At 44.9% G+C, this 25,263-nt stretch overlaps 1 protein-coding gene and 1 long non-coding RNA gene across 18 annotated transcripts in view; one reads left to right on the plus strand and one right to left on the minus strand.

Annotated features, from left to right (window-relative positions):
• The window catches only part of Rcbtb2 (regulator of chromosome condensation (RCC1) and BTB (POZ) domain containing protein 2), a 45,311-nt gene extending 20,719 nt beyond the window's left edge, over positions 1-24,592 (plus strand). For 11 of the 17 annotated variants that reach the window (NR_033185.2, XM_006518384.2, XM_006518386.3 and 8 more), the window contains 11 exons: positions 2,477-2,632; positions 2,864-3,014; positions 5,221-5,387; positions 7,017-7,175; positions 7,302-7,409; positions 8,527-8,669; positions 14,260-14,450; positions 14,927-15,053; positions 17,532-17,671; positions 18,970-19,100; positions 22,996-24,592. Coding sequence is in view for 16 of the 17 variants with exons in the window: in XM_006518384.2 (XP_006518447.1) it covers positions 2,477-2,632; positions 2,864-3,014; positions 5,221-5,387; positions 7,017-7,175; positions 7,302-7,409; positions 8,527-8,669; positions 14,260-14,450; positions 14,927-15,053; positions 17,532-17,671; positions 18,970-19,100; positions 22,996-23,136 (1,614 nt within the window). In the remaining variant the exon portion in view is untranslated. The remainder of the gene's footprint in view (positions 1-2,476; positions 2,633-2,863; positions 3,015-5,220; positions 5,388-7,016; positions 7,176-7,301; positions 7,410-8,526; positions 8,670-14,259; positions 14,451-14,926; positions 15,054-17,531; positions 17,672-18,969; positions 19,101-22,995) is intronic. The other 6 variants (XM_006518388.3, XM_030247593.1, XM_030247595.1 and 3 more) reach the window with 2 other exon arrangements.
• Gm52109 lies at positions 2,730-7,017 on the minus strand. Its single transcript, XR_003951107.1, has 2 exons — positions 6,210-7,017; positions 2,730-5,170 (listed from the first exon to the last, which is right to left on the minus strand). It is a non-coding gene; the product is annotated as a predicted gene, 52109 (long non-coding RNA).
• Positions 24,593-25,263: the final 671 nt, after the last annotated feature.

Here is a 25,263-nt window from a genome sequence, read left to right on the forward strand (position 1 = left end):
CTTGGGACTTCTGAGTCTCCAAAACTGTTACTACATGTGTTACTTTTGCCCGTGGTATGGTTGCCCATGCTAATGAGCAAATAAGCTGTCTGGATGGTTGGTTCTTAGTGACGGTTGCTTTGAATGTCAACTTGTCACAAAGTAGAATCACTTTAAAGGGAGCCTTACCTGAGGAAGTGTCCCGATGGTCTTGATTGGTGTAGGAAGGTCCACCTTGACTGGGTGGCACCTTCAGGTAACAGGCCAGATAAAAAGCTATTTCAGAAGGATTACTCCCCTCCCCTCGTCCCCGCCACCCCTCCCCCAGCCTTCCCTCTTGACACCAACTTGGTTTGCCCTGTCACTGCTGCCGATCTCTTCCCTGCTAGTAGACCCAGCGTTTCCAAGTATCTGCTGTGGACTAGGGACCACTGGTTCTCCAGGAACTTCCTTTGCTTCCCGTAGCAGATTGGGACTACTGAGTCCACACCTTGTGGGCTGAGTTAACTACTGCTTGTCACCTGCCAGTGAGTGAGTGGGGAAGCAGAAAGTGTGGTCCCACGAGGACCGCATTGTACCACGGGAACCTAATGGGCTTGCTGATTTATTCAAGCAGAAAGCTGAAGTCTAGGGAGCGTGTGTGACCATGGACTTGAAGGGTGTGGGATAGTGGTAGAAGGAACATAAAGCTGAATCAGTCTGAGTTTGTCAATATGAGCCCATTGAACAGAGATTCTAGATTTACTATTAAACCTTGCACCGTTCCAGGAAAAAGACAAAGGTACCAAGAGTTTATTTGATTGGTTAGTTGAACTATTTGGAAAAAAAGATGGCCTAATGGGATTGGGCCTAGTATTCCTTGTTTTAGTGTCGATAAAGGGATTTTTAAGGCATAGGGAAACTGGAATACTGGAGCAGATTTGTTGCTTAAAACCTAATCCTCCAGAATGGGCAGGCCCAGAAGACACACCCTTCACTAATACTTTTTAAAGATGCAAATGGTGAGAGGGGTGCCAGCACATTTGAAGAGCTTTGTTGTTGCCCTTGTCCTTGTGCCAGATCTTAGGGTTGGAGATGCTGCTGCACAGTTGGATGTATTAAACTTGATGAGCTCAATGGGAGCCCAGAGCAGTAGGCCAGGAAGTAGCATAGAACTGCCAAAGGCAAGATGAACCTGCTTATCACCATAATGGGCATCACAGGTAAAACAAGGCCCATAAAGGCCTGTGTCTCAGTTTGGGTTTCAGTTGCTGCAGCCAAGCACCATGACCAAAAAGCAACTTGGGGAGAAAGGGTTTAGTCAGTTAACACTTCCAGATAGATTATAGTTCATCATTGGAGGAAGTCAGGACAGGAACTCAAGCAGGGCTGGAGCCTGGAGGCAGGAGCTGATGCAGAGGCCACGGAGGGGTGCCGCTTACTGGCTTACTTCCCTTGGCTTGCTCAGCCTGCTTTCTTACAGAACACAGGACCACCAGCCCAGGGGTGGCACCACCCACAGTGGGCTGGGCCCTCCCCCACTGATCACTAATTGAGAAAATGCCTTACAGCTGGGCCTGGTGGAGACAACTTCGCACACTCGAGACTCTTACCCGAGACTCTTGTGCTAAGTTGACACTTAAAAGCAACCAGTCCAGCCTAGCCCACAAAGGGCAGTGCAAGGCAAGTGAGTTCTAGATGACATGGACCTTTGGGACTGGGAAGTCAATAACTGTGTTTCCTAGGATGAAATAGATATGTTTAATATGTTTGTGTAGAAACAAAGGGAAGAAATCTTACATTGGGTTGCAGTAATGGGGATTCATGGCCCATCAGTCAGTTTTCAGAGCTGAGGCAGTTTACAGACCCAGAACCCCTTGGATGAAGGGAAGACTAGGTCTCCCGGGGGCGGGGGGGGGGGGGGGGACCATGCTAGAAGAACTAAGAGATATGCTCTTTAAGACCCTCCTTCCCCAGCCTCTGTCTGCTTAACTAGCCTGTTTCTATAGCTACATTTAAGCCATAGCCACAGTTTCATGTGCTGCTAACATTCAGCTGGCCACGGTCCACACTTGAGTGAGTGGGTTGACTGTGAGGATCTGATTTTGCCCAGGCCAGTGGCACCTGGTTCAGAGCAGTACCGGGAAGGGCTATGCGTAGTTCTACAGCTGTGAGTGACTCTCAGCAACACACAGCATCAGATGTGGGTGACTCTCAGCAACACACAGCATCAGATGTGGGTGACTCTCAGCAACACACAGCACCAGATGTGGGTGACTCTCAGCAACACACAGCATCAGATATGGGTGACTCTCAGCAACACACAGCATCAGATGTGGGTGACTCTCAGCAACACACAGCATCAGATGTGGGTGACTCTCAGCAACACACAGCACCAGATGTGGGTTACTCCTATTCAGGCCAGGTTAATGACTCTGGAGAAACAAGAGTCAAAGACTGTTTTTGTTTGTGTGTTTGATTGGTTGTCTCAGTATATACTAAGTCTGATTCCTTTCAGTCAGTACAGGCTACCCTGTCATCGTTGAAGATGTTAGATGTGGGAAAGTGGCCAATTTTTTCCCTTTGTTCTGAGGAAGAGTTACAGTTGATTCGTCAGGCTTGTGTCTTCGGCAGTGCTGGCAATGAAGTTTTATACACTACAGTCAACGATGAGGTAATTTGGAAGAAAAAATTCAACCACCCATATGTTTAGTAATGGATTTGTAAATTGAAGACATCCAGGGAAACTAAGGAATGAAAAGCCTTTAAACAAGTATGGAAAGTCAATTTTTATTTATTCTGTGACGAGGCAGTTTGCTTTAGGAAGGCTGCCTGAGGTAATTTATAGAATTCTCAGAAATGGAGTTCCTTGAACTGCCTGGTTTGTTTTTTTTTTTTCCCACAGATTTTTGTGCTTGGCACAAACTGCAGTGGCTGTCTGGGGGTAGGCGACATTCAGAGCACTATTGAGCCTCGGAGACTGGATTCTCTAACTGGCAAAAAAATAGCCAGCCTCAGCTATGGGAGTGGCCCTCATATCGTCCTTGCGACAACAGGTAACAGAAACTCAAAGGACAGGTTTGAAGCATTGCTTATTTGTTAAGAAATAAGACCAGTATGCCCTGAAATTGAGAGCAAACTCTCTGATTGAGCAAGAGTGGCTGGCTCTGCCCTGTGAGCTTGGCCACGCGTTGGGCAACATGAAGCAGGACGGTTCTGGAGCAATGGGGCAAGGTGGTAGGTAACACACGGGGCCTAAACGGCTGCAAGACGATGCACAAAGCCCTTCTGTTCTCAGAGTGGAATCATTGCGTGACAACGCTACTTATTTTGGAGCTTAGGAAGCCTACACTTTGAACTTAGATTCCTGGGCTGGGAACTGAGAGACCAAATGTTCATTTTGCCAGCCCTCTAAATCTTAGCAGTCTGTGCTTCTTTCATTAAGTAGTGGCTGATAGGAGAAGTTTGCCTTAGCAGTGGAGCGAGAACAGTCTCTTGGCTACGTCACCAGAATTTAATCACGCCTTTGAGATGTACATTCCAGGACCTTGGGAGGGGATGCCAGGATAGGCCCGATTATTCAGACCATTTCTTAGTTAAAAAACGAGCTCAAGCCTGAGGCTGGAGGGATGGCTTAGCAGTTAAGGAAAGGTGAAGTCAGGTAAGGATAGGGTCAAGTAAGGGTAGAGGAGACCTATAGGCTGTTCTGCTGTTGAGACACCTACCTGCCTAGCTGATGCTGAGCTGTGGTTTGTACGCTTGAGGTAGAGGGTTACAGGTTACAGGTAGCTGGAGTGGAATAGGAGATTTCCTATACCCTGGGACTGCAAGGCCAGACCCTCAGCACAGGATTGGCCTCTTCCTAAGGGTTGAACAGGAGACTTTCCTTGGTGAATTCTAGGAAGGAAAAGGAGAAGACTGAGTAAAACCATCCCTGAATTCGCAGCTATAGATCTGTGTCACATTAGACTGAATGGTCTGGGGAGTCTCAGGCCATGAAGTATATTAAGAGTGTGATAGAGATTCATGCAGATCCTTTGTAGCATGAGTTGCCTCTACGGAAGCCTGGAAGGATCATCAGAGGCAGCTTTTCAGTGTTAGTAAGCCACATGTGATCTAAGATAAGCAGTTGTGGGCACTAAGGCACCGTGGCTGTGGTGAAAGACACATCCTTGTGGCCTTTCCTTGCTGATTTAGAGTCGGCCAGTACTTCTCTCCATTAAGTGCCTGCTTCTGTCAGCTGAGCAGAGGGGTGGGGTTTGTACGGAAAGGACTGAAGTCTGCAGGTGGCGGACACTCTTCTGTTTGGGAACGTGGCTCCTGCTCTTCCCTGTCTTGGTCTCTCTGGTCAGATGACAGCGTAGCCTTGCTTGCTCATGTGGAAAAGGAGCATGCGTGAGCACTGCCACACTTGGGTTGGGGACAGCACCAGAGCTCAGTCCAAACGCCAACTTCCTGTAAAGTCTAAACACATGAGACCTGGTAGAAGTAGTGGACAGGTGATTAGTAAACATGAGCTGTTAGAATATCAGACAAGATGGCAGAAAAGAAAATATCTGCAGAGGAAAAAAGATCTACATCATAGAAGATTTGGAAAAGACCCAGTAAACAATTATTGTCAAGTGAGCCTTGACTGGACAAATTCTATAGCAGTTTGTATACCACAAAAGAAGAAAATCAAACCAGACAATCAGAGAAAGCCACTCAGAATACAGCCTATGGAATGTGGTAGAAAACACAGGGAGCACACATGTGATTGATTCATTCAAAGTGCAGAATCAGAAAAGGAAGTCATTTTGTGGAAGGTGCGCATATCGAGGGCTTTGGGGAAACACGCTATGTTTTGGCCTGAGTAGTATGTGGGTGTTATGATTTCTTATCCATAAAATTGCACATTTTATGAATTTTTATAATTGTATGAGTACTATGATAAATTTTAAAATGTGGTCATCATCTCTAAAGGAAGTGAAGACCCAGAAGAGTTAAGGAACACCTCGAACTTTGATTTTCGCTCTTTACTTATGCAGAAACCAACGTCTAGCTCTAGATTAACTTTATGTATTTCAATTCCACCATATTGCTTGGATGTGGAAAGCAGTTTGTGTCTCCAAGTAGGCTCCCTCAGGAGGGGAATTTGGAAGGGAAGCCAAGCATCCTCTGCAGCTGAATGGTGGATTCCATCGATGGCAATCCAGGCACGGGTTGTCCTGTCCTATAGAGAAGCACAGGCCGTGACGGCTGCTTACCTTCTTCTGTTTTCAGATGGAGAAGTCTTTACCTGGGGTCACAATGCTTATAGCCAGCTGGGCAATGGGACAACGAATCATGGTTTAGTGCCCTGCCATATCTCTACGAATTTGTCAAACAAACAAGTCATTGAGGTCGCCTGTGGGTCTTACCACTCTTTGGTTCTAACATCTGATGGGGAGGTGAGGATAACCAGCCCAAGCCGCCGACTTGACTTTCTCTCTTTCTCTCTCTCTCTCTCTCTCTCTCTCTCTCTCTCTCTCTCTCTCTCCTTTTGTCAATAGGATCTATAGATTCCTTTAACTACCCCCAAAATGTGATTAGGCAATGAAATTGAATGTCATTATCTTAGTTTGCTTTGTACTGCTGTGATAAAACACCATGGCCAAAAGCAACTTGGGGAAGAAAGAGGTTTTTGGGTTTTTTTTTGTTTTTTGTTTTTTGTTTTTTTTTTTGGCTTTCAGTCTACAGTTCATCATCCAGAGAAGTCAGGGAAGAAACTCAAGACAGGAACCTAGAAGCAAAAACTGAAGTAGAAGCCACGGAGGAACTCTACTTCCTGGCTCGCTTCCCATGGCTTGCTCAGCCTACTCTCTTCACTTGATCTTAGCCAAAAGGCCGAGAAGCGATTCAGCCTACTTTCTTATCCCTCGCAGGACCGCCAAGTCAGGGGTGGCACTGCTGCCAGAGAATGGGCCATGCCACATCAATCATTAATCAAAAAATACCTTACAGACTTGCCTGCCACCATCTGGTGGAGTCATTTTCTCTTGAGTTTCTCTCTTCTCAGATATCTCTAGTATATTAGTCAGGGTTCTCTGGAGAAACAGAACTTATAAAATGAATCTATCTATCTATCCATCTATATTCATCTATCTATCTATCAATCAATCATCTATCTTATCATCGCACACACATACACACACACACACACACACACACACACACACAAAATGGAACTTATAGGCTATGTAGGCTATAGTTGTACAACAAAGACTGTTTACCAATGAAAGGTCCAAGAATCCAGTAGTTATTCAGTCCATGAGGTTGCATGTCTCAGCTGGGCTCCAGTATACACTGGAATCCTGAAGCAGACTCTAATGCCAGTAAAGGAATGGCCTTGGTAGTGAGGCAAGATCAAGTAGGCAAAGAAGTAAGCTTTCTTCTTCCATCTCCTTTATATCGGCTCCAGCAGAGGCTGTGGTCCAGGTCAAAGGTAAATCTTCCCACCTCAGCAGATCTGGGTAAAAGGTGGACCTTCTCACTTCAAATGATTTAATCAAGTAAGAGTCTCTCACAGCTGTGTCCAACCGTTTGCTTTAGTTAATTCCAGATTAGTCAAGTTGACAACCAAGATCCATCACACCTAGCTTGTGCCAGGATGTCAAAAGGTAACCAGTTATGCTGAGCTAAGCAGAGATATTTAACTACCCACCTCCCTCAAATTCAGCTTTATTCTTGGTAGCAATTTATTGCCATGGTGGTTTTATTATGACGTTTCCTTGTATGTAGTAAGGACTTCAATCACTACAAATCTTAAAAGGGCCCATTATTACTTTTATATTGCTGTAACAAACATATTACTTACAAAATACCAAATCTCAAAATGTTGAAAACTATGGCTGAGGTGGAGAGGTAGTTTTGTGTCATATGATAGTTTTACAAGTGTTCTGTAATACGTTCTCTGCCTGTACTGGGGACGGTGAGGGAGCTCCCTGGGAGGGTACTGAGGTGCCCTGAGCGCTGGTCAGTGTCCAGTAGTGGCAGTTATGAGTCGTTCGCTTTGTTTATCAGTCTTTTCTTTCCCATAGGTGTTTGCCTGGGGTTATAATAACTCAGGGCAAGTAGGATCTGGATCAACAGCTAACCAGCCCATTCCCCGAAGAGTCACTGGATGCTTGCAGAATAAAGTAGTTATGAACATAGCATGTGGGCAGATGTGCTCCATGGCTGTTGTGGACACTGGAGAGGTAGGAAAGTTGTTTCATACTTTTTTAAAACAAAGTTTTCTTTGCCTCCGTAGTGTCACATAAGCATGGCGTGCTCCTCACAACAGAACTGAGCTGCTGAGTGCTGACTTGCCTCTCTTTCACCAGGTCTACGTCTGGGGTTACAATGGCAATGGGCAGCTGGGCCTGGGCAGCAGTGGCAACCAGCCCACCCCATGCAGAGTGGCCGCCCTGCAAGGCATCCGTGTCCAGCGGGTACGTCTCCTGGGGGGCGGGGGGCGGTGCACCAGAGCCGAGTGTCCTCATGCACGTTCAGCTGCTGGGATGCTTCTGCTGAAGTAAAGGCAAAGCCTTCCCCTGAACTAAGGTGCAGATCTTCAGGGAGATGCTGTGTCTATGGTCCTGGTGTGAGCTGTCCTGGAAATGTAGGCTTCACACCCTTTCCTGTAGCGTCTTGGACAACATATACACCAACAGTTTTAAAAATCTTCATGCCTCTTGGCATAAAGTAGTAAGTCTACTTTTAGAGAATTGTCCTAAGGAACCAAAGAAAGAGACTCTTATAAAATTAGTTAAGTCACAATAAAATTCATTAATATATATAATTAATATGCATTAAAAGCTACAATTTTAACAAAGGAATTTTGGGGGAGAGAATAAACAAAAACTGGGTAAGATGAATGTAAGAAAAATAATTTACTAGCAAATGAACAATTAGATAGATGATGCTGTTCAGGAGGCAGTCTCACATTAGCTCAGGCTATTTTTATACTTGGGTTCCACAGCCTTCTAACTACAGAGATTATAATCTGTGTTATCACACCCAGGTTACAAAGGACTTTTAATAATAGGGAGATCGCAGTGTAATAAAGGTGTTAGGTTAAAAAGATACAAGGTAGCTACATATATATGCTACCACTTAAAAATGTCTAAGTGCATATTTCTATATCTGAATAAGTAGGAAAAAATGATGTTGATCCCTGATCATGCCGAGCCCTGATCTTGAAAGATTTTCATGTTTACACGTTTCTCCATTTTCCACATTAAACGTTTTCCTTCAAGAACTAGAAGAAAGGATTAATGCGTCTGTCTTACACTGGGCTCATTGCCCTTGTTTTTTATAACAGTAGTGAATGCTGTTGGAGAGCTGGGTGCAGTAGGTGAGCCAGCTGAAGAACTGGGGTTGCTATCTGCAGCGCTGGCCATTCGGCTGGGTCTGTGCTCGTTCGAAGAGTACTTGTTAATGTAGTGGTGGCCTTTATGGGCAGGCTGCCTGCCCTTGGTTTTCAGTTCAGTTCTTAACCTACTCTGTAGCAGTGATGAAACATTTCCCTGTTACTTGTAGACTTGACTTTTTTTTTTGTCCTTTCAGGTTGCCTGTGGCTACGCACACACATTAGTATTAACAGATGAAGGTCAAATATATGCTTGGGGTGCAAATTCTTATGGCCAGTTGGGCACTGGCAATAAAAGTAACCAGTCCTATCCTACCCCTGTTGTTGTGGAAAAGGACAGGTAATGTGTACATTTCCAAATCGCCTCAGTCGTCTCTAGTAATTAAACAGCTCTTGGAATTCATAGTGTAGAATTGTGGGAAAGTACTCTTATCATTAGACTTGTCTTTAACCAGATTGTTCATTCCTTTTTAAAAGTTGCCTTGTTGCCAGGCAGTGGCTCACGCCTTTAATCCTAGTACCTGGGAGGCAGAGGTGGGTGGATCTCTGAGTTTGAGACCAGCCTGCTCTACAGAGTGAGTTCCAGGACAGCCAGGGCCACACAGACTCTCCTGCTGTCAGCTCCCTGTATGTCATTTGTACCCCAGTGCTGTCCTGTGCAGACTACAGTGACTGAACTGTCACTCGCAGTTCTGTGGCTGTCTTGTAAGTGCTTTCTCCCCTTGTTTTTTTATTTTTATCTTTAAGAAGAAGCTGGTAATGTTTGACGTCTGCCTTCTATAGCTTGGGGAAACGATGGTACTTTGTAGAGAGCTAATCTCCCAGCTACTTATAAAAGTGGCCAGTTGGAAGGAAGGGTGATTTTGTTGTTTGAACTTCCAAACTATTGCCACGCAGAGGAGTGAAGTGTTAGAAAATGAGAATTCAGTTTTATGAACTGACGTAATTTCCAAACGATCCTAATGCTTGTGAAAGCTTCTGGCTTCTTTGGATAGTCACGTAACTGTCTTTTCCATCATCTGACTCAGTGGTATGACACATAAACATCACACTACTTCCCCTATAAGCCAGTGATGCTGTCGCTCTAGAAGTTAATGTGCTCTTCCCATTTTTATCCCACATGGTATTTTTTTATTTGATTTAAAGTGACTACATGCATAAATAGAGTGCTGGCACGTAGGCACTTCTTTCATCTTTTTTCCATTGGAATTCTTAATAAATTATCATTTTATGTACATGCTGTAAACATAGTCTTTTTTATTTTTGAGATGTACATTTTATTTATTTTTTAAATTTTAATTTTATTTGTAATTCATTTTTTATACTACATATTCCATTCCCCGCCCCTCCCCATCCACCCTCTGACTGCTCCACATCCCACACCTCCTCCCCACCCCACCCCGTCTCCACGTAGATGCCCCCACCTCCCACCCCACCTGACCTCTAAACTCCCTGGGGCCTCCAGTCTCTTGAGGGTTAGGTGCATCATCTCTGAATGAACACAGAACCGGAAGTCCTCTACTGTATATGGGAGCCTCATATCAGCTGGTGCATGCTGTCTGTTTGGTGGTCCAGTGTTTGAGAGATTTTGAGAGTCCAGATTAATTGAGACTGCTAGTCCTCCTACAGGATCAGGACTGCCCTTCTCCTCAGCTTCTTACAGTTTTTCCTAATTCAACAACAGGGGTCAGCTGCTTCTGTCCATTGTTTGGGTGAAAATAACTGCATCTGACTCTTTTAGCTGCTTTTTGGGTCTTTCACAGGGCAGTCATAATAGTTCCCTTTTTGTGAGTGCTCCCTAGCCTCAGTAATAGTGTCAGGCCTTGGGACCTCCCCTTGAGCTGGATTGCACTTTGGGCCTGTCGTTGGACCTTTTTCCTCAGTCTCCTCTCCATTTCCATCCCTGTAATTCCTTCAATTATGGGTCAGAGATGAGACTATGGGATGACAACCCCATCCCTCACTTGATGTCCTGTAAGTTCTCTCTCCCTACTGTCAGGCATTTCATCAACGCTCCCTCCCTCTGAGTCCTGGGAATAACATGGTCAATCTTATATAACCTATATAGATCTGTAAAAGGAGACTTTTTAAGTTAAGAGTTTGAAAATAGGACCTTTGACTCCTTAAATGGGGAACAGGAGAGATAGTGGAGGCTGATAGTTCATTGCTGAACTGGTGTAGTTTCCAAAGAGATCAATGAGAACGGAAGGGATGGCTTAAGACTGTAACTATAACAACGCCTTAGACCGCCAGCCAGCCAGCCAGTAGACACTTTGTACCCTGCCTGAGCAGTGTTGCTAAAGGTCACATGGAGGCAGTAAGGACAGAAAGGTGACTCACCAGCCCTTCCCCAGGGTGCTTCTGCACTCACCTTAGCATCTCCAAATAGACTGGCTTGGACTGCCCTGCTTTCTCTGATGAAGAATGAGAGCACATCTTTCCACTGGCTCACTCTGGAGCAGACTGTGGGCCACTAAAGTGGAGGAGAGAACAGGAAGCAGAGAAGCAATGAAGGGGAGGATGGGGTGCCCGTAGCTTCCGGGCTCTGAGCATCCTGCCCAGCATCCTTGACAGAAACCCTGGGGTTTCTCCTGTGCACTTGTGCGCTTGCTGGTGTCCACACAAGTGTACTTGGTAATGCAGGATGGATATTCTGAAAGGACCATCCTGCTCTCTGTAGTTTCCCAGCATTGTCCTTCTGAGCTTACACAGCGTCAGGCAGGCCTCGGTCGCAGGCCTGTGGCAAGAAAGAAATGTGTAATCTGCTAGGACTTGTTCCATACCTCCCTGCCCTTCCCAGTGGCTAAGGCTCATTCATGGGTCATGACTTTCTTCTTACTCTTCTGGGGCTCCTTCCAGCGAAGCCTAATTAGGGAGGGATTGTATGGGTGGGGCAGGAGGTGAGTCTATAGTTGTTAGTGCCTGTTCATAGAGAAAGAAAAATAAAACCTATGTACACTGGATTCTCTGCTCAACCAAACGAGACGCTTTTAAAAGGTTTGGCACGTGTGTCCTTAAGTTGATCCCATAAAGGCATATTATAATTCATTATAATGTAAAATTAGCCAAGCCTTGAATTTTTGATAATTCTGTGGCCTCTTGAGGTCTTTAGTAGTCCACTGGGTGGTTACAGAACCATGTAATTCCATCTGGGAATTAGATTCTTAGTCTTTCTGTCTCATAGAATGCTAGTGAGAGTTGAGATGTCTGAGTGCTTAACAAAACAAAGCAGCAGCAACAACCCCCCCCCCTTTTATTAGCTGCTTAGCTCTCTGTATGTGGAGTTCACTGCAGCACGGCTTCAGCCATGCAGTACGGCAGGGCCAGAGTGTTCAGGGCTCTCATTGCAGGGCCGAGTCTGACTCCTCCTTGGCTGTTCATCCAGGTTACCCTGAAGATGGGGCTTAGCTGAAGCAGTGTCCTGCCCTGGGTCCTCCCAGCTAGCTCCCAGCTGTCTGTCATGCACATTATCCTTAGAACACTGTCTTCTTACCTCACCTCCTTGTCCAGAGCTCTCTCCCACTTACCTGTCACATCAGCTCAACACTGCGCTCATGGGCCTTTGTTGTAAGAGACAGCATGGTTCCTAGCAAAGCCCATGGCTTACTTGCCCCTACACTGAGTTGTCTGTTCCAGATAGAAGCTCCTATCAGTGCCTCTTTCCTGTCTTACTATGCCTCTCTGCCTGTAGCTTGGCTATAGGTTTTCCTCTGCCTCACAGGCTCTGTGCTCCTCTGACAAATCCAAAGTCTGTCAGTCCCAGTAGCTCCCAGGTCTGCTGTCTTACCCAGCAGAGCTGGTAGACTGCTATACTCTCATTTGCTGCTTCTCTCCAGGTGGAAGCCGAGCTCCCAGTCTGGCCCCTGCAGCACCTGTTTGAATAATGTTAGTCATGGAACAAGCTGCCCTTGATGCCTCAGTCTTTGGGACTACCTCATTTCATTGCCTCTGGGACAGTGGCTGCTTGGTAGCCTGTACCCTGTCTATAAGTTATGCATTTTTCTCTCCCTACCTTGAGTTTTTTTTTTCCCCTTAAAAATACAATAAAGCCAGGCAGTGGTGGCACATGCCTTTAAACCCAGCACTTGGGAGGCAGAGGCGGAGGCGGAGGCAGAGACAGGCAGGTTTCTGAGTTCAAAGCCAGCCTGGTCTACAGAGTAAGTTCCAGGACAACCAGGGCTACACAGAGAAACCCTGTCTCAAAAAAACCAAACCAAACCAAAATAATAAAACTGATAATAAGAGTATAAATGATATGGCTTATACAGACTACTTTTGCCTCAGAGCTAGTGTTGTGCCCAAACCAGGATGCTCTGATGACCGCCACTGAGGCCCTTATGTCTTCTGTGAGGTGGGAGCAGTGGGCACATTTTCCTTCTAGTAGATGGATTTTATTGGCTGTTTCCATATCTGCTGAAAAGCATATACTTAGAAAACCAGATCGTTTGGGCCATTTTCTCATTGTGCAGGGCCATTCCACAGAGCACCAGCTGTGGGAGTCAGTTCCTTGATCCAACCACACAAACGTTAGGAGAGATTAGACAAGGTCTGCCAACCCAAGTGCATGACCCAAATACAATCTTGTGTAAGAGGCATTTCACTAAAAGCTGTGCAGCGATGAGTTAACCAAACTGCCAGACGTCCTGGCTTTGCCCTGACCCATGAGGCTAAAAGTCAAAGTGGAATCTTTTATGCTACATTTCCAGTCATGGATCTGAAAACGAGTTATTTATCCAACCTCAGGGATCAGGATTAGTCCACTAGCCACACTTCCCAAACAGGCCTATTGAAATCGCGTGACACTGAAGTTCCCTGTTTTAATCCTTACACAGAAAGGGTCACTCAGCTGGTCACTCATTTCCCTGCGGTTTCGTTGAACCGACTGACAGTCTCTGTTTCTGCTTATTTCTTTCATTCCTTCTGTTTACACCCTTCTTTGGCTTAGCCCACTTCATCTTGTGGCATGAGATTGCCCAATTATAGACGTGAAGAGAGAGAGCAGGAAGTTCTGATTTGCAGGAGCAGCATAGAGTGGAGGCCCTGCTGTGCTGATTGCTGTACCAGACACTGTGCCCAGCACATATGGGGATCCACTCAGTATATCGCATCCTTTTAGTGTGCAGAAGGCCAGGAGCCAGCAGGGTAAGGCATCCTCTTGGCATGCAGGAGGCCTGGAATCCCTTCAGTAGATTCTGTCAGCATGCAGAAGTCCCAGGGTTGCTCTCTGGCATTAAAACAACAAACTATTGAGTTCATTGTACAGAGCAGAAGCCAGGGTGACTTTTCAGCCCTCTCCTTGTAAAGTACCTGATGGTTTGGTTTTGGTGACAGGGACAAGCCCAGGGCAGTTTTCCTGCTGAGCTAGTTTATGTATAGAACCCCATCCTACCTTGAGATTTTATGCATTGACCCAGGTAAGATGATCCATGTCTTTATCTAGTTAGTAATGCTTTTAAGGGTTAAACATTGCATGTTTGTTTGTTTGTTTGTTTGTTTGTTTTTCTAGACAGGGTTTCTCTGTGTAGCCCTGTGTAGTCCTGAAACTCACTCTGTAGACCAGGCTGGCCTCGAACTCAGAAATCTGCCTGCCTCTGCCTCCCAAGTGCTGGGATTAAAGGCATGCGCCACCACGCCCAGCTTAAACATTGCATTTTTAACTCAAAGTAAGATGGCATATATTTTTAAGACCTACTGGTAATCAATAGATCCTCATGTTATAAATGCCACCAAAGTATGGTTCCAGCATTTGGTGGCTGAAAGTTTAGGAAGTGAGTTGTCCAAGTCTTGCTTTGTTCTTTCTGTTCCTTGGGCCTATCCACCTCTGTCAGCTAGTTAGTCGGCACAGTCTGAGTCAAGTGCACTCGGGGAAGGAGAGGCCAGCTCTTGTCCTCCTGTTAATGTGCCTCTGTGGCATTTGCTTGTGAATTTAGAATCATAGAGATTGCAGCCTGTCACTCTGCCCACACATCTGCTGCCAAGACACAAGGTGGGCACGTGTACATGTGGGGCCAGTGCCGGGGCCAGTCGGTGATCCTTCCACACCACACTCACTTCTGCTGCACCGATGACGTGTTTGCCTGCTTCGCCACCCCGGCTGTCACCTGGCGCCTTCTCTCCGTGGGTAAGCTTGTCCTTTCCCTCTTGGGACAGTTCTGAGAACGAGGAAGAGGAAGGTACTTTTGCTGTGCGACCTTAGGACTTGGGTACAGGATCTAATGAACCTCTTTCTGGGAGCCCTTGGGGAGGGGAACTAAAACTATTGGAAACTAACACAATACTAATTAGAGGTAATTTGATTTGATTGCTTTCAATCTGAAAGCTGTCTTTCAGATAAAAAATATATCTAGAAACAGTCTAGACATTCGGACATCTTAAATCTGATTCAGTTAGTGAAACAGTTGGGAACATTTTTGGCTTTGGCAAGTTTACAATGAATGTTCAAAGGCGTGAATCCATACCCAGAGGCAAAAGCCTTGTATAGCTGTCAGTTGTTTGGGGGATTCAGCATTTCTGGAATGCCCAGCGAGTAGGGGCCTCCTCCTTGCCGTCATGTTCAACTATGACTGAACCCAGAAGCACTGTGTTGCTTTCCCTTAGAACCTGACGACCACCTCACTGTGGCCGAGTCTCTGAAGAGGGAGTTTGACAACCCTGACACTGCAGACCTCAAGTTTCTGGTTGATGGAAAATACATTTATGCTCACAAAGTCCTTCTCAAAATTAGGTAAGAGTGGGCCTCTGTGGGCAAGAGTGTCTAATGATCCCTGGGACCCAGATGGTGGGTAGGCAGATAGAGCTGGCTCCCATTCATGTCCTCTACATGCCTGCTGTTGTGGGTGTATGTCACACTAAATAGATGTTTAAAATAATTCGTAAGAGCTGGTCTCTTTTGAGGAGTGAAATTAATTCATTTATCAATCACTTCAGATATCCTGACTCTTGAGTAAGGGAACTGTGCCAGACACTTGAGTAATTAAGAGGCAGCTCTGATGAGGCTGTTTGTGCCCTTAAAGCACACAGTGTCAATGGGGTAGGAGTGGGGGAATGAGACAAGATGTGGAAGGCAAGGTGGGCCACAAGTACTGGGTTTGTTCAGGGAATAAGCCATGGAAGTTCTGGCTGTAGCTTAGTGCTGAATAAATAAGTTTTGCCCTTGGAACAGAGCCAGATGCTCTGATTTAACTTTACTGCCTGGGGCCTGAACACAGCCCTGCAGACAGCCCTGCAGACAGCCCTGAACACAGCACTGCAGACAGCCCTGAACACAGCCCTGCAGACAGCCCTGAACACAGCCCTGCAGGCAGCCCTGAACACAGCCCTGCAGACAGCCCTGAACACAGCCCTGCAGACAGTCTTGAACACAGCCCTGAACACAGCCTTGCAGACAGTCCTGAACACAGCACTGCAGATAGCTCTGAACACAGCCCTGCAGATAGCCCTGCAGACAGCCCTGAACACAGCCCTGTAGATAGCCCTGCAGACAGCCCTGAACACAGGCCTGCAGACAGCCCTGCAGATAGCCCTGAACACAGGTCTGCAGACAGCCCTGAACACAGCCCTGCAGACAGCCCTACAGACAGTCCTGAACACAGCTGGATTCGGATACAGCCATGCTGGAGAAAAAAAAAAGTGGTTTTTCCAGACCAAGAAGGACCTGGGTGATGCCAACACAAAAATGTTTTAAATCACACTTCTTACATTTACATTTATAAATGTAAATAAATTACATTTATTTATGTGAGCAGTGCATGATATTCACCTTATCTTTGTTCCATGTCACAGTCTATGAAGCCACCACCCTACCTTCAGATAGAAAAATCTGTCCTTCCCCAAAGATCCTAAGTCCCATACTGAGCAGCCAATGATTTTTTCCTTTCATACACACTACGCATGTTCTAGAAGCTCATATGTATGAAATTATATAGCATCTCTTCTTTCCTGCCTGCCTCTTTCCTTCCTAACATGATGATCTGGGACTGTGTTGCCACTGTGTCAAAGATATTGAAACCCTCTTTCCGTGACTCAGAAACCCAATATGGTATTTTGGTCTCAAGTTCCCATTCTGAAAGGTCACATAGTGCCACCTGGTTCACTCTCACCACGGAGCCTCTACTTTCACGAAGGAAATGGGGGTTTAGTTTACTGTGACAGAGCAAACACTGAACACGCTCAGCCTACACCATGACAACGCACTTTATCATATGAGCAGTATGGTGTTTTCTCTGAGGCAGGGAGAAGAACCAGGCCTACACTTGAGCTTGTGGTGGTCTGTGGCAATCTTCCTCTTTCTGAGGCATGACACGTAGCATTCTCCGAGTCTGCCTGTGTCCCAGGCTTCTCCTTTGTCTGATTGCCTTGGGGTCTACCACAGTGACTTGGCTTATGATGATTTTTGTAAAGAGCCTGTCTTCACATAAGTTCACATTGTCGGTTACTAGGAACTTTTAGGGACATAATTCAGACAGAATGGAGTAAAGAGACATAATTAATCAGTTATAAAAACAATACTTATCAGTAAAGACAGTGTGAGAAGGAGGCCAGAGATCCCCCGTCTCCCCCAGTCCAGCAGGCTGCATTGTAAAGTCAGCTGCTGGGCCGCCCACAGCAGCAGCAGTAGGCTGCAATGTAGAGTCAGATGCCTGGGCCACCTGCAGCAGCAGCAGCAGCAGCAGCAGCAGGCTGCATTTGCAGTCTTGCCGATTAGGCAATTGAAAAGCAAGGAGCCAAGGCAATGACAAGGTTTTTGGCAGTGTTCTGTGCCTGTACGAAAATGCCTGAGATAAGTAACTGACATAAAGGTTATTTGCTTACTTGGTGCGGCTGAACTGTAACTCCAGCTTGAAAGCTTACCCTGGCTTGGGGTTGATTTGGAGGTTTTGTTTGGGGCCTCCTGAAAAGCACCATATCTTGGTGGGAACTGCCTACTGGAACCACCCTACTACTGTCACAAATCAGGGGTCAAAGAGGAGCTTGGTCTCCATAAGTCCCCTTCAGTGCATTGCCCCAGTGATAGACCCCACACTAAGTTCCCTTCTCTAACCCTACCTCTTAAAGGTTCTACCACCTCCTATTATTGCTACCCTGGGACCAAGTTTTGACAGACTAGCAAACAGGAAAGGTATACAGCTTCAAGAGAAAGTCCTCAGGTAGTCCCTTGACTCCAGTCTAGAACCTGGGCTATGATCTTCCTTTCTTCTTTCAGGTGTGAACATTTTCGTTCTTCATTAGAAGACAGTGAAGACGATATTGTAGAAATGAGCGAGTTTTCGTATCCTGTGTTCCGAGCTTTCCTGGAGTATCTATACACAGATAACATCAGCCTATCTCCTGAGGAGGCAGTAGGTAATCATCAGAGACCTTACCACCAAGTTGGCAAATGTTGAATAATTAGGAAGGTGGCTTCTTTCCAGGCCAGGAGACAGACACTGCGATGTTTGCAGGAGCTCTTCTGGTGATGTTGAGCCTGCGCTTTTCTCTTTTTGGTCCTTGGATGTAGCATTTGCCTTTTCTCAGACTCTGCCACTGAGCTACACCCTCAGGCCCAGAACGCAGACTTCCCTTGTCACTACTACATATGAAGGTTGAGTGGGTAGCTCTAGTAAGAGGTCAACATCGATCACCACTGGAGCATCACAGGCAAGCATGGAAGGAAGGGCAGATGGCGAATCTTGTCTGTGAATGCAGAGCCCTAGAAGATCTCTTTGTCATTGCCCCAGAGTAGATCAAGGCCATGTCTGCTACACTCGGCTGTGAAAGTGGGCATTTTAGGTAACTCAGTTAAACATTTCACAATCTGAAATCTATTATATAGGTAATAGATTTTTTTTTTCATTTGGAGAAATCAATGAATAAGAATGTGAGGGTTGAAGACCAGGTCATGCCCAGGGAAAATAGCCTAGCCAAGAGAACAAAAGAAGAGCCACTGATTAAAGAGAAAAGAAACATTAGCAAGTAACAGAGTGCCCGGGGTCAGAGCATGTATGTCCCCACAGTACACTCTGGGTGAGTATTGAATAAGAGGACTCCAGATCAGTCTTTGAATTTGGCACAGTGAAGCCCATTTATGTGTGGGAAGACTCAACCGTGGGGCAGCTTCAGACAGTGGCAAGTGAGAGCGACAGCTAATGAGACTGCTCTCTGAGAGACTGCTCTCCAGGAGTGATGCTGAAGCGAAGCGGGGCAGAAAGATGGGTTGGAGGACAGGAGGCAGATGTGCCCACGACAGGGGATTCCTTTGTGTTATCTGGTGCTGGAACTGAAGGCAGGCTTGGCCTGCTGAGCTTGTGCACTGTGTCACTGCCCACTCCCAACCCAACCGGCTTTCTTTTTAATTCCGTGACAACATGTGTGCTGGTGGGCGTGGCCTCCAAAGATTCTGCTGACCCAGGAGAGGGGAATTCAGAGAAACACAAACCTGTTTCATTTCTAGGAAAAATTATTCAAGCCATTCTGATGTTAACTCCTATCCGTTGTCAGTGTCAGCTCAGCTCAGCTGTCTTCCCGGGGTGCTGTGAAGGCGGCTTCAGAGTTGCAGAGCTCATTTTGCCCGACGGATGGAAGCCCTTCACAGCCCTCTGAGCACTGCACCTCAATGGTCAGGCGCTCAGAGCGCACCCACAATACATTCTCCTTTCCATCAGGGTTGCTAGATCTGGCTACATTTTACAGTGAGACTCGGTTGAAAAAGCTCTGTCAACAAACTATCAAGCAAGGAATCTGTGAGGAGAATGCTATTGCTCTGCTCTCTGCTGCTGTCAAGTATGATGCCCAGGTAAGAAAAGCATCTTCCAGTGAGCCACTAAAAGTAACGTGTAGCTAGATGAAAATGGAACATACAGAAATAAAGTCTTAGAGAACTTATGTGACTATAATGGCATCAAACGTGTCTCAGGAACATTAGAAGAAGACACTGTGAAAGGCCAGGAGACCTAATTTCCAGTGATTAAAATCTTTCTACATCAAGCATGAAATGACTCTCAGGCCGAGCCTCACAGTGTGAGTTCAGGACCCACATATGGAAGGAGAGAACTGTCTCCAAATTGTCCCCGAGCTCCATACATGTGCTGTGACATGCACCATGGACAAGCTCCATACATGTGCTGTGACATGCACCATGGACAAGCTCCATACATGTGCTGTGACATGCACCATGGACAAGCACACACACACACATAAATTCACAAGTAAGTTAAATGACACATTGAGAAAATGTTTTCATAACATACAATAAAGCAAGTTCTTCATAGAAAAAAATGAAAAGAAAATATGGGCAGTTTGACTGGGAGAAAAATGAACCAAAGAACGAATGGCAAACATAATGAATGAGAGAAGCAGGAGATGATTCTGTCCTTAAAGAGCACATACTCGCACGGGGCGATCAGACGTGGTTTGTATTTCCTTCTCCTTGCTCTCTTCCTGAACTTTCTGCAGTGGCTGTGAATTGTCACGATAAAGAAAGGAAAGAGCCTTAATTTAGAGCTGAATCAGTAGGAAACAGGCCATAGCTGCTTGGAGTCAGCTTCCTCTTGGCATAGGATAGCCTCCCTCCCCACTGACTTTAAAAAATAGATTAGTGAGGGAGACTGGTAAAGACGGAGTGCCCTTTTCCTTTTTGGTAAACAGTAACATGCTTATGTAGGGGATTCTAAGTCTGCGGAGGAAACAATGCAGGGAGCAGACTATATGACTGTTCTGTCCATGGGCCTGGCTGCCCCCAGCACCCCAGGGCAGAGCTCAGTCCGCCTTCCTTTACTTTCTATTAAAAACTTTGTTTTGTGGTTCTACACATTGAATTTTAGACCTTTGTACTAGCCAGGCAAGAGCTGACCTCTGAGCTAGATCCCCAGCTGTCTTGTTTATTTTGAGGCAGATCTCACTAGTCCAGGTTTAACCTTGAACACTTTGTAGCCCAGACAGGTTTCCAACTTGCCATTTTCTTGCCCTTGGGCTCTTAAGTGTCTTGAAAAATAGGCCTGAACCACTAGGCCTAACTTGTATATATTTTTAAATTCTTAAAACTTGTATTTTTAAATACTTGAAGTTTCATTTTTCATTCAGTATTTAAACAAAACCAAAACACCATGCAACTGTATCCACATGGAGTAGGCTGGCTGGTAGTAGGGAATGTCCAGTGAGGTGGCTGTGTCCACCAGTAGGTGGTAAGGGTAGCCCCACCCAGGTCGTTGGCTATAGGAATGTTGAAAAGTGCTTGGATTCTAACTATACTTGATGTCTTAGATGTGGGATGGGGATGGGGAAGGCTAGATTAACGTTCATGTCAAGAATTTTGGGCTGCGTAACTGAAGAGATGAACAGTCTTACTGTGTGATGGAGCGTGGCAAGGAGCACCCAGTCAGTCGGCTAGGGCGACTAGGAGCAGCATTTTAGGAGACACACTAGGAATCTGGTCTCAAGGGTCTGTGAAGCATGCAGAAAAGACATCAGTGAGCCAGTCTGAAGTGTAGAGAGAAGTGTCCTGAGAGCTGTAAGAGGACACTAGCAAAGGACTCTACAGAAGTACCATGGGAAAGCCACTTTTAATGTTGAATGAAAAGTGAAATTTCAAATATTTAGAAATACACAATTCAGGACAGGTGTTTCAGGAGTTGAGAAAAATCCTTAAATACGCTGAAGCTCTAGTGAGTCAGGTTGCATGCTGTGATCCAGTACGAAAGCTACATTGTTGCAGTAGAGCCCTGCGGAAAGGCCTGAGAGAATGGAAGCGAGGAACTGGCAATGGGGGAGCCAGAAACAGCTTTTCCTGGTAATTTTACTTACAGATTTAATGGGAAACAGATTGAAGGGCCGGCTGAGATAATCAATGCATGTTTGTGTAAACAGGACAACAGCTTGAAAAGCAAGCTGATAGGGACAGTTGCTAGTGCAGGTCCTCAAATAGGTGGGGCAGTGTGACCTAATGGTAGAGCCAGGAGGTAGGCCTTATATTAATCATGGACCATTCACTATGATACCCAAAGAGGAATGTCCACAGGTTTCTAGCAAGAGGCAGAAGTGAGGGGAAGGGCTTTATGGAGCCTCTCTGAGTAAAGCAGGAGGCCCATTCGCTCGCATAGTCAGGGTAAGAGGAAGTATTGGATGACGTATGAGTCATGTTCCAGAAGGATGAACAGGGAACAGAACTAAGAGCTCTTATTAAAAGGTGGCTGTGTAAAACAATTGCATTTAAGTAGAGAAAGTGTTAGAAAAATAATAAAGAGCTTGTCTTATACAGTCAGAATTCTCTGGGAGGTCAGTTCTACTCTATATCAATTTATTTAATCCCATGAACTCTTTCTGAATTCCATTTTAAAAATAATTATGGGAAATTCCCAGTCCAAAAACCAAAGGAGGATAGACCTAAGTGGTAGTTTCTTAGGAACATTTGGTTTCCCAGTCATTATCAATTCTCCTGACTCTGGATCTCTAAGACACTGAAGTGCTCATGTCCCCACCTCCTTAGCATCAGTCCTGGTGTGGGTGGGCATCCCTCCAACATTCTGTAGAACTCAACCTAAGCGGTGCCACTCTGTCATGTATACTTTCTTATGCTGTCTGCTACTGAGTGGCTCTCAGGGTATTTGGCATTTATCCAGACAGCACATTCTTGTTGTCATGCAGGGACATGACTATTCCGTTTTGTCTTCAAGAGCTCATGTGGGGCAGAAATGTCCCACTGCCACTGAGACTCCAGCAGCCTGCCAGTCTGTTATGGGATGGCATGATTACATTTCCCTTGTGTAGCTAGTTTTCTTTCTCACAGGGGAAATCTCCTATGGGTTCGTGTACATGTTGGCATGGCTGTTTATTTTTCTGCATTCATCTTCAGCATTTGCTAGAGTTTACATACATGTATTTAGAGGAAAGACTGTAATAGGCAATGGACATGTATAATTTCTTGGGAACTGTTGGGAGCTTTATATTTTATAAATAGCTTCAACAACAGAGACAGAATTTTAAACTTTGAATATGAACAGGTGGTGGTACCTTTGTGCTGAGTCAGACCATACCTGGGTGTAGAACACTCCCTTAGAAAGCCTACTCTGCCCGAGGATTTAAGCCAATTCCTCAGCACTGATTTTATATAAATACATGTATTTGTATTGATACATATGTAATTCTGTAAAAATTACTTTGGCTCTGGAGACTGAACCCAGAGCTTCACCTGTACTAAGCACACAGTCTACTGCTTAGTTACTCCTAGTTAAGATTATCAAAGGTGAATGTGATGAAGTCCACCCATCCCACCCATTGTCCTGCAGAGAAAAATAAGGATGTTAATGACCCAGGCTTACTGGCATTAGCAGTTGTCATGTTGTCCTTTTGTCTATAAACTCTTCACAGGCAGAAGCATTTAAAAACACAGGGGAGGGCAGTGCTGTGAACAAGCATTGAAAGGGGAGGAAGGAATGACTGGAAAAGGTGCTGGAGGATGCCTAGCTTAGGTTCCTCTTTTGGAGGAAAAGGCTAGGCGTTTGGCCTGGCTGCATTGGACTCTTGTGTTATGTACACTTTCAGAAACATGGACTAATTGTTAATAATTGCTGTAGCTGTATCACGCTAACATTCCCTCCTTCTGGTCATCTGATCCTTTTTCTGAGAGAAATTCTCTTGCCTTGTTGGGCTGCACTGGGAATATAAACTCATCAAGCTGTTGTTATTGTTCCTAGGACTTAGAAGAGTTCTGCTTCAGGTTCTGCATCAACCATCTGACTGTAGTAACACAAACGTCAGGCTTTGCAGAAATGGACCACGATCTTCTAAAGAACTTTATCAGCAAAGCCAGCAGAGTTGGAGCCTTTAAGAACTGATCCTGAATGTGGAAAAGAATGCTTAAGCCTTCCCATTTCACCCCAGCAAAGATAAATAAATAAATGAATAAATAGTAATTACCAAAAAAAGCCATTGACGAACAACTTCTCTGTAACTAACAGTGTTGATGAGAACTACATCTGGCCAGATTCTTGTCTTCTGTCAAAAGGCTGTAGTCAGTTCTCTCTATCTGCCTACCCCGAGATTTACAGTAGCAGGCACTGAGGGCTCCAACTGGGTATGATATACCACATAGAAGCTGAAAGTGTACCAGTGCCACTCTTGTGGGGAGTCTCCCTCTCCCAGCACGTGCCAACTGTAAATAGCTTTGTGGGTAGGTTGGTGGGGACTGTGTTCACCTCCTTTCTCTGACCAGGGATCTGTCTGGTATGAGCTTGTACAGGTCTCTTACATGCTGTCAGTCTCTGATTTCATACCTGTGTGTCCTGTTCTTTCAGGGTAGGCCCAATGCTTATGAGTAACTCGCTAACAGCTTTCTTGGCTCTGTTTTGTGTGTGTGTGTGTGTGTGTGTGCTTTTTGTTTTGTTGTCACTTTTGTTGGCTAGTTGTCTTTTTTGGAAAGTTGGGAGGTTTTGGAAGAGGTTGAAGTTGAGAAAGAAGAAGTATCATCTAAAAAATAAACATTATAGTTACCATTTCTTCCTTTGAGTCACCTATGGTAGATATCTGTGGGGAATTGATAGTTTGCTAATCTGGAGAAATGGTTCAGTATTCAGCTGGCTGATACATAGTTATACAAGGAATGCTGTCATGCCCACATTTTTAGCCTCTAACATAGTACCTTATATATAAAAGGCACTCAGTTAATTCACTGTCCATCATAAGGGTGCCCCAAGAACAGCTAGAAGGTTGGAAAAGGAATAAACAAAATTAGAAGTCTGTAATTACTGATATTCATATTCTTTTAGTTTGTAATTCTGAGAAACAGTAGCTAATTTAGAGCATATTAGCATTCATAAAATGCCTTAGCAACTACGTTGTCAAAGGCCCAAGGGCTACTTTTGATTTTCTACTTTCTGCATTAACTTCTCATAATGGCATTGTTGAAAATAAAACATTAACTTTGAATGTTACTTCTGGAATCCTATGCCTTATGTAATTGCATAAAGCCCTTTGCTTTTCTTTATATTGAGGGTCTCTCTATATAAGATTGATTATAGGTTTTTCTTGTAGCTAGCTTTGGTTTCTTAACCAGGCACTAGTAAATACTAGATAGAAAGGAACACATTTCATGGGTAGCATTGTGATGGAGAAATGAGTTTCTAGACCAAAACAAGCCATTGTGTAGCAAAAGAGAAACAAACTGAACAAAATGTAGCACTGGATTCCACCAAGTGTCTCACAATATGATACTATGTTAAGGAAATCTTTTTGAAAATAGAAATCTTATTCTCATGTATAATTATTTGATAATAAAGAACTTGATAGAACAAACTGCCTTCTTAAATTGTTGAGTAACAAAATCAAAGTATCAAACTTTTGTCTCACAGGTGGATAAAAATCCCTTTTATGATCTGTACTTATTAAAAGCAGATATTCAGATGTCTTATAGCAAAGTTGACTCTAAGATATAAATGGTTCCTATTTTTTAAAGGCCAGTTATTAATTTTATTGCCTTGGTGTTTATTGGTAAAATTACAGTATTAAGAGTTCTCCACAGTCACAGAACTTAGGAATGAGTCAATCTCTCCCTCCATCCCCTCTCTCCATAGATATGGAAGGAAGGATGGATGGATGGATGGATGGATGGATGGATGGATGGATTGAAGTGGTAACTTTAGGGTTCTTTGGAAAGTCAGTTGGATAGTGTTCTGCTGGGGCAAACACATAAAGGAACATTTAGCTGAAATGGACACAAGTGAAAGGCTAAGGCAGACTCCTGAAGGAATGTTTAGCTGAAGCAAACACGGGAGAAAGGATGTTCTGCTAAGGCAAACATGAAAGGACACATGAAGGATTCGTCACTAACAAGCATGTATTGGTATTGGTCCTCCTTACATTTTGTAGTTGAGCTGCATTTGTCAGGACTCCATGTGCACCAAAAAAAAAAAAAAAAAAAACCAAAAAACAAACAAACAAACAAAAAAAACATCAGGTGATGTGCT

This window comes from Mus musculus, chromosome 14 (assembly GCF_000001635.26).
Source record: "Mus musculus strain C57BL/6J chromosome 14, GRCm38.p6 C57BL/6J".
In the NCBI taxonomy this organism is placed as follows: domain Eukaryota; kingdom Metazoa; phylum Chordata; class Mammalia; order Rodentia; family Muridae; genus Mus; species Mus musculus.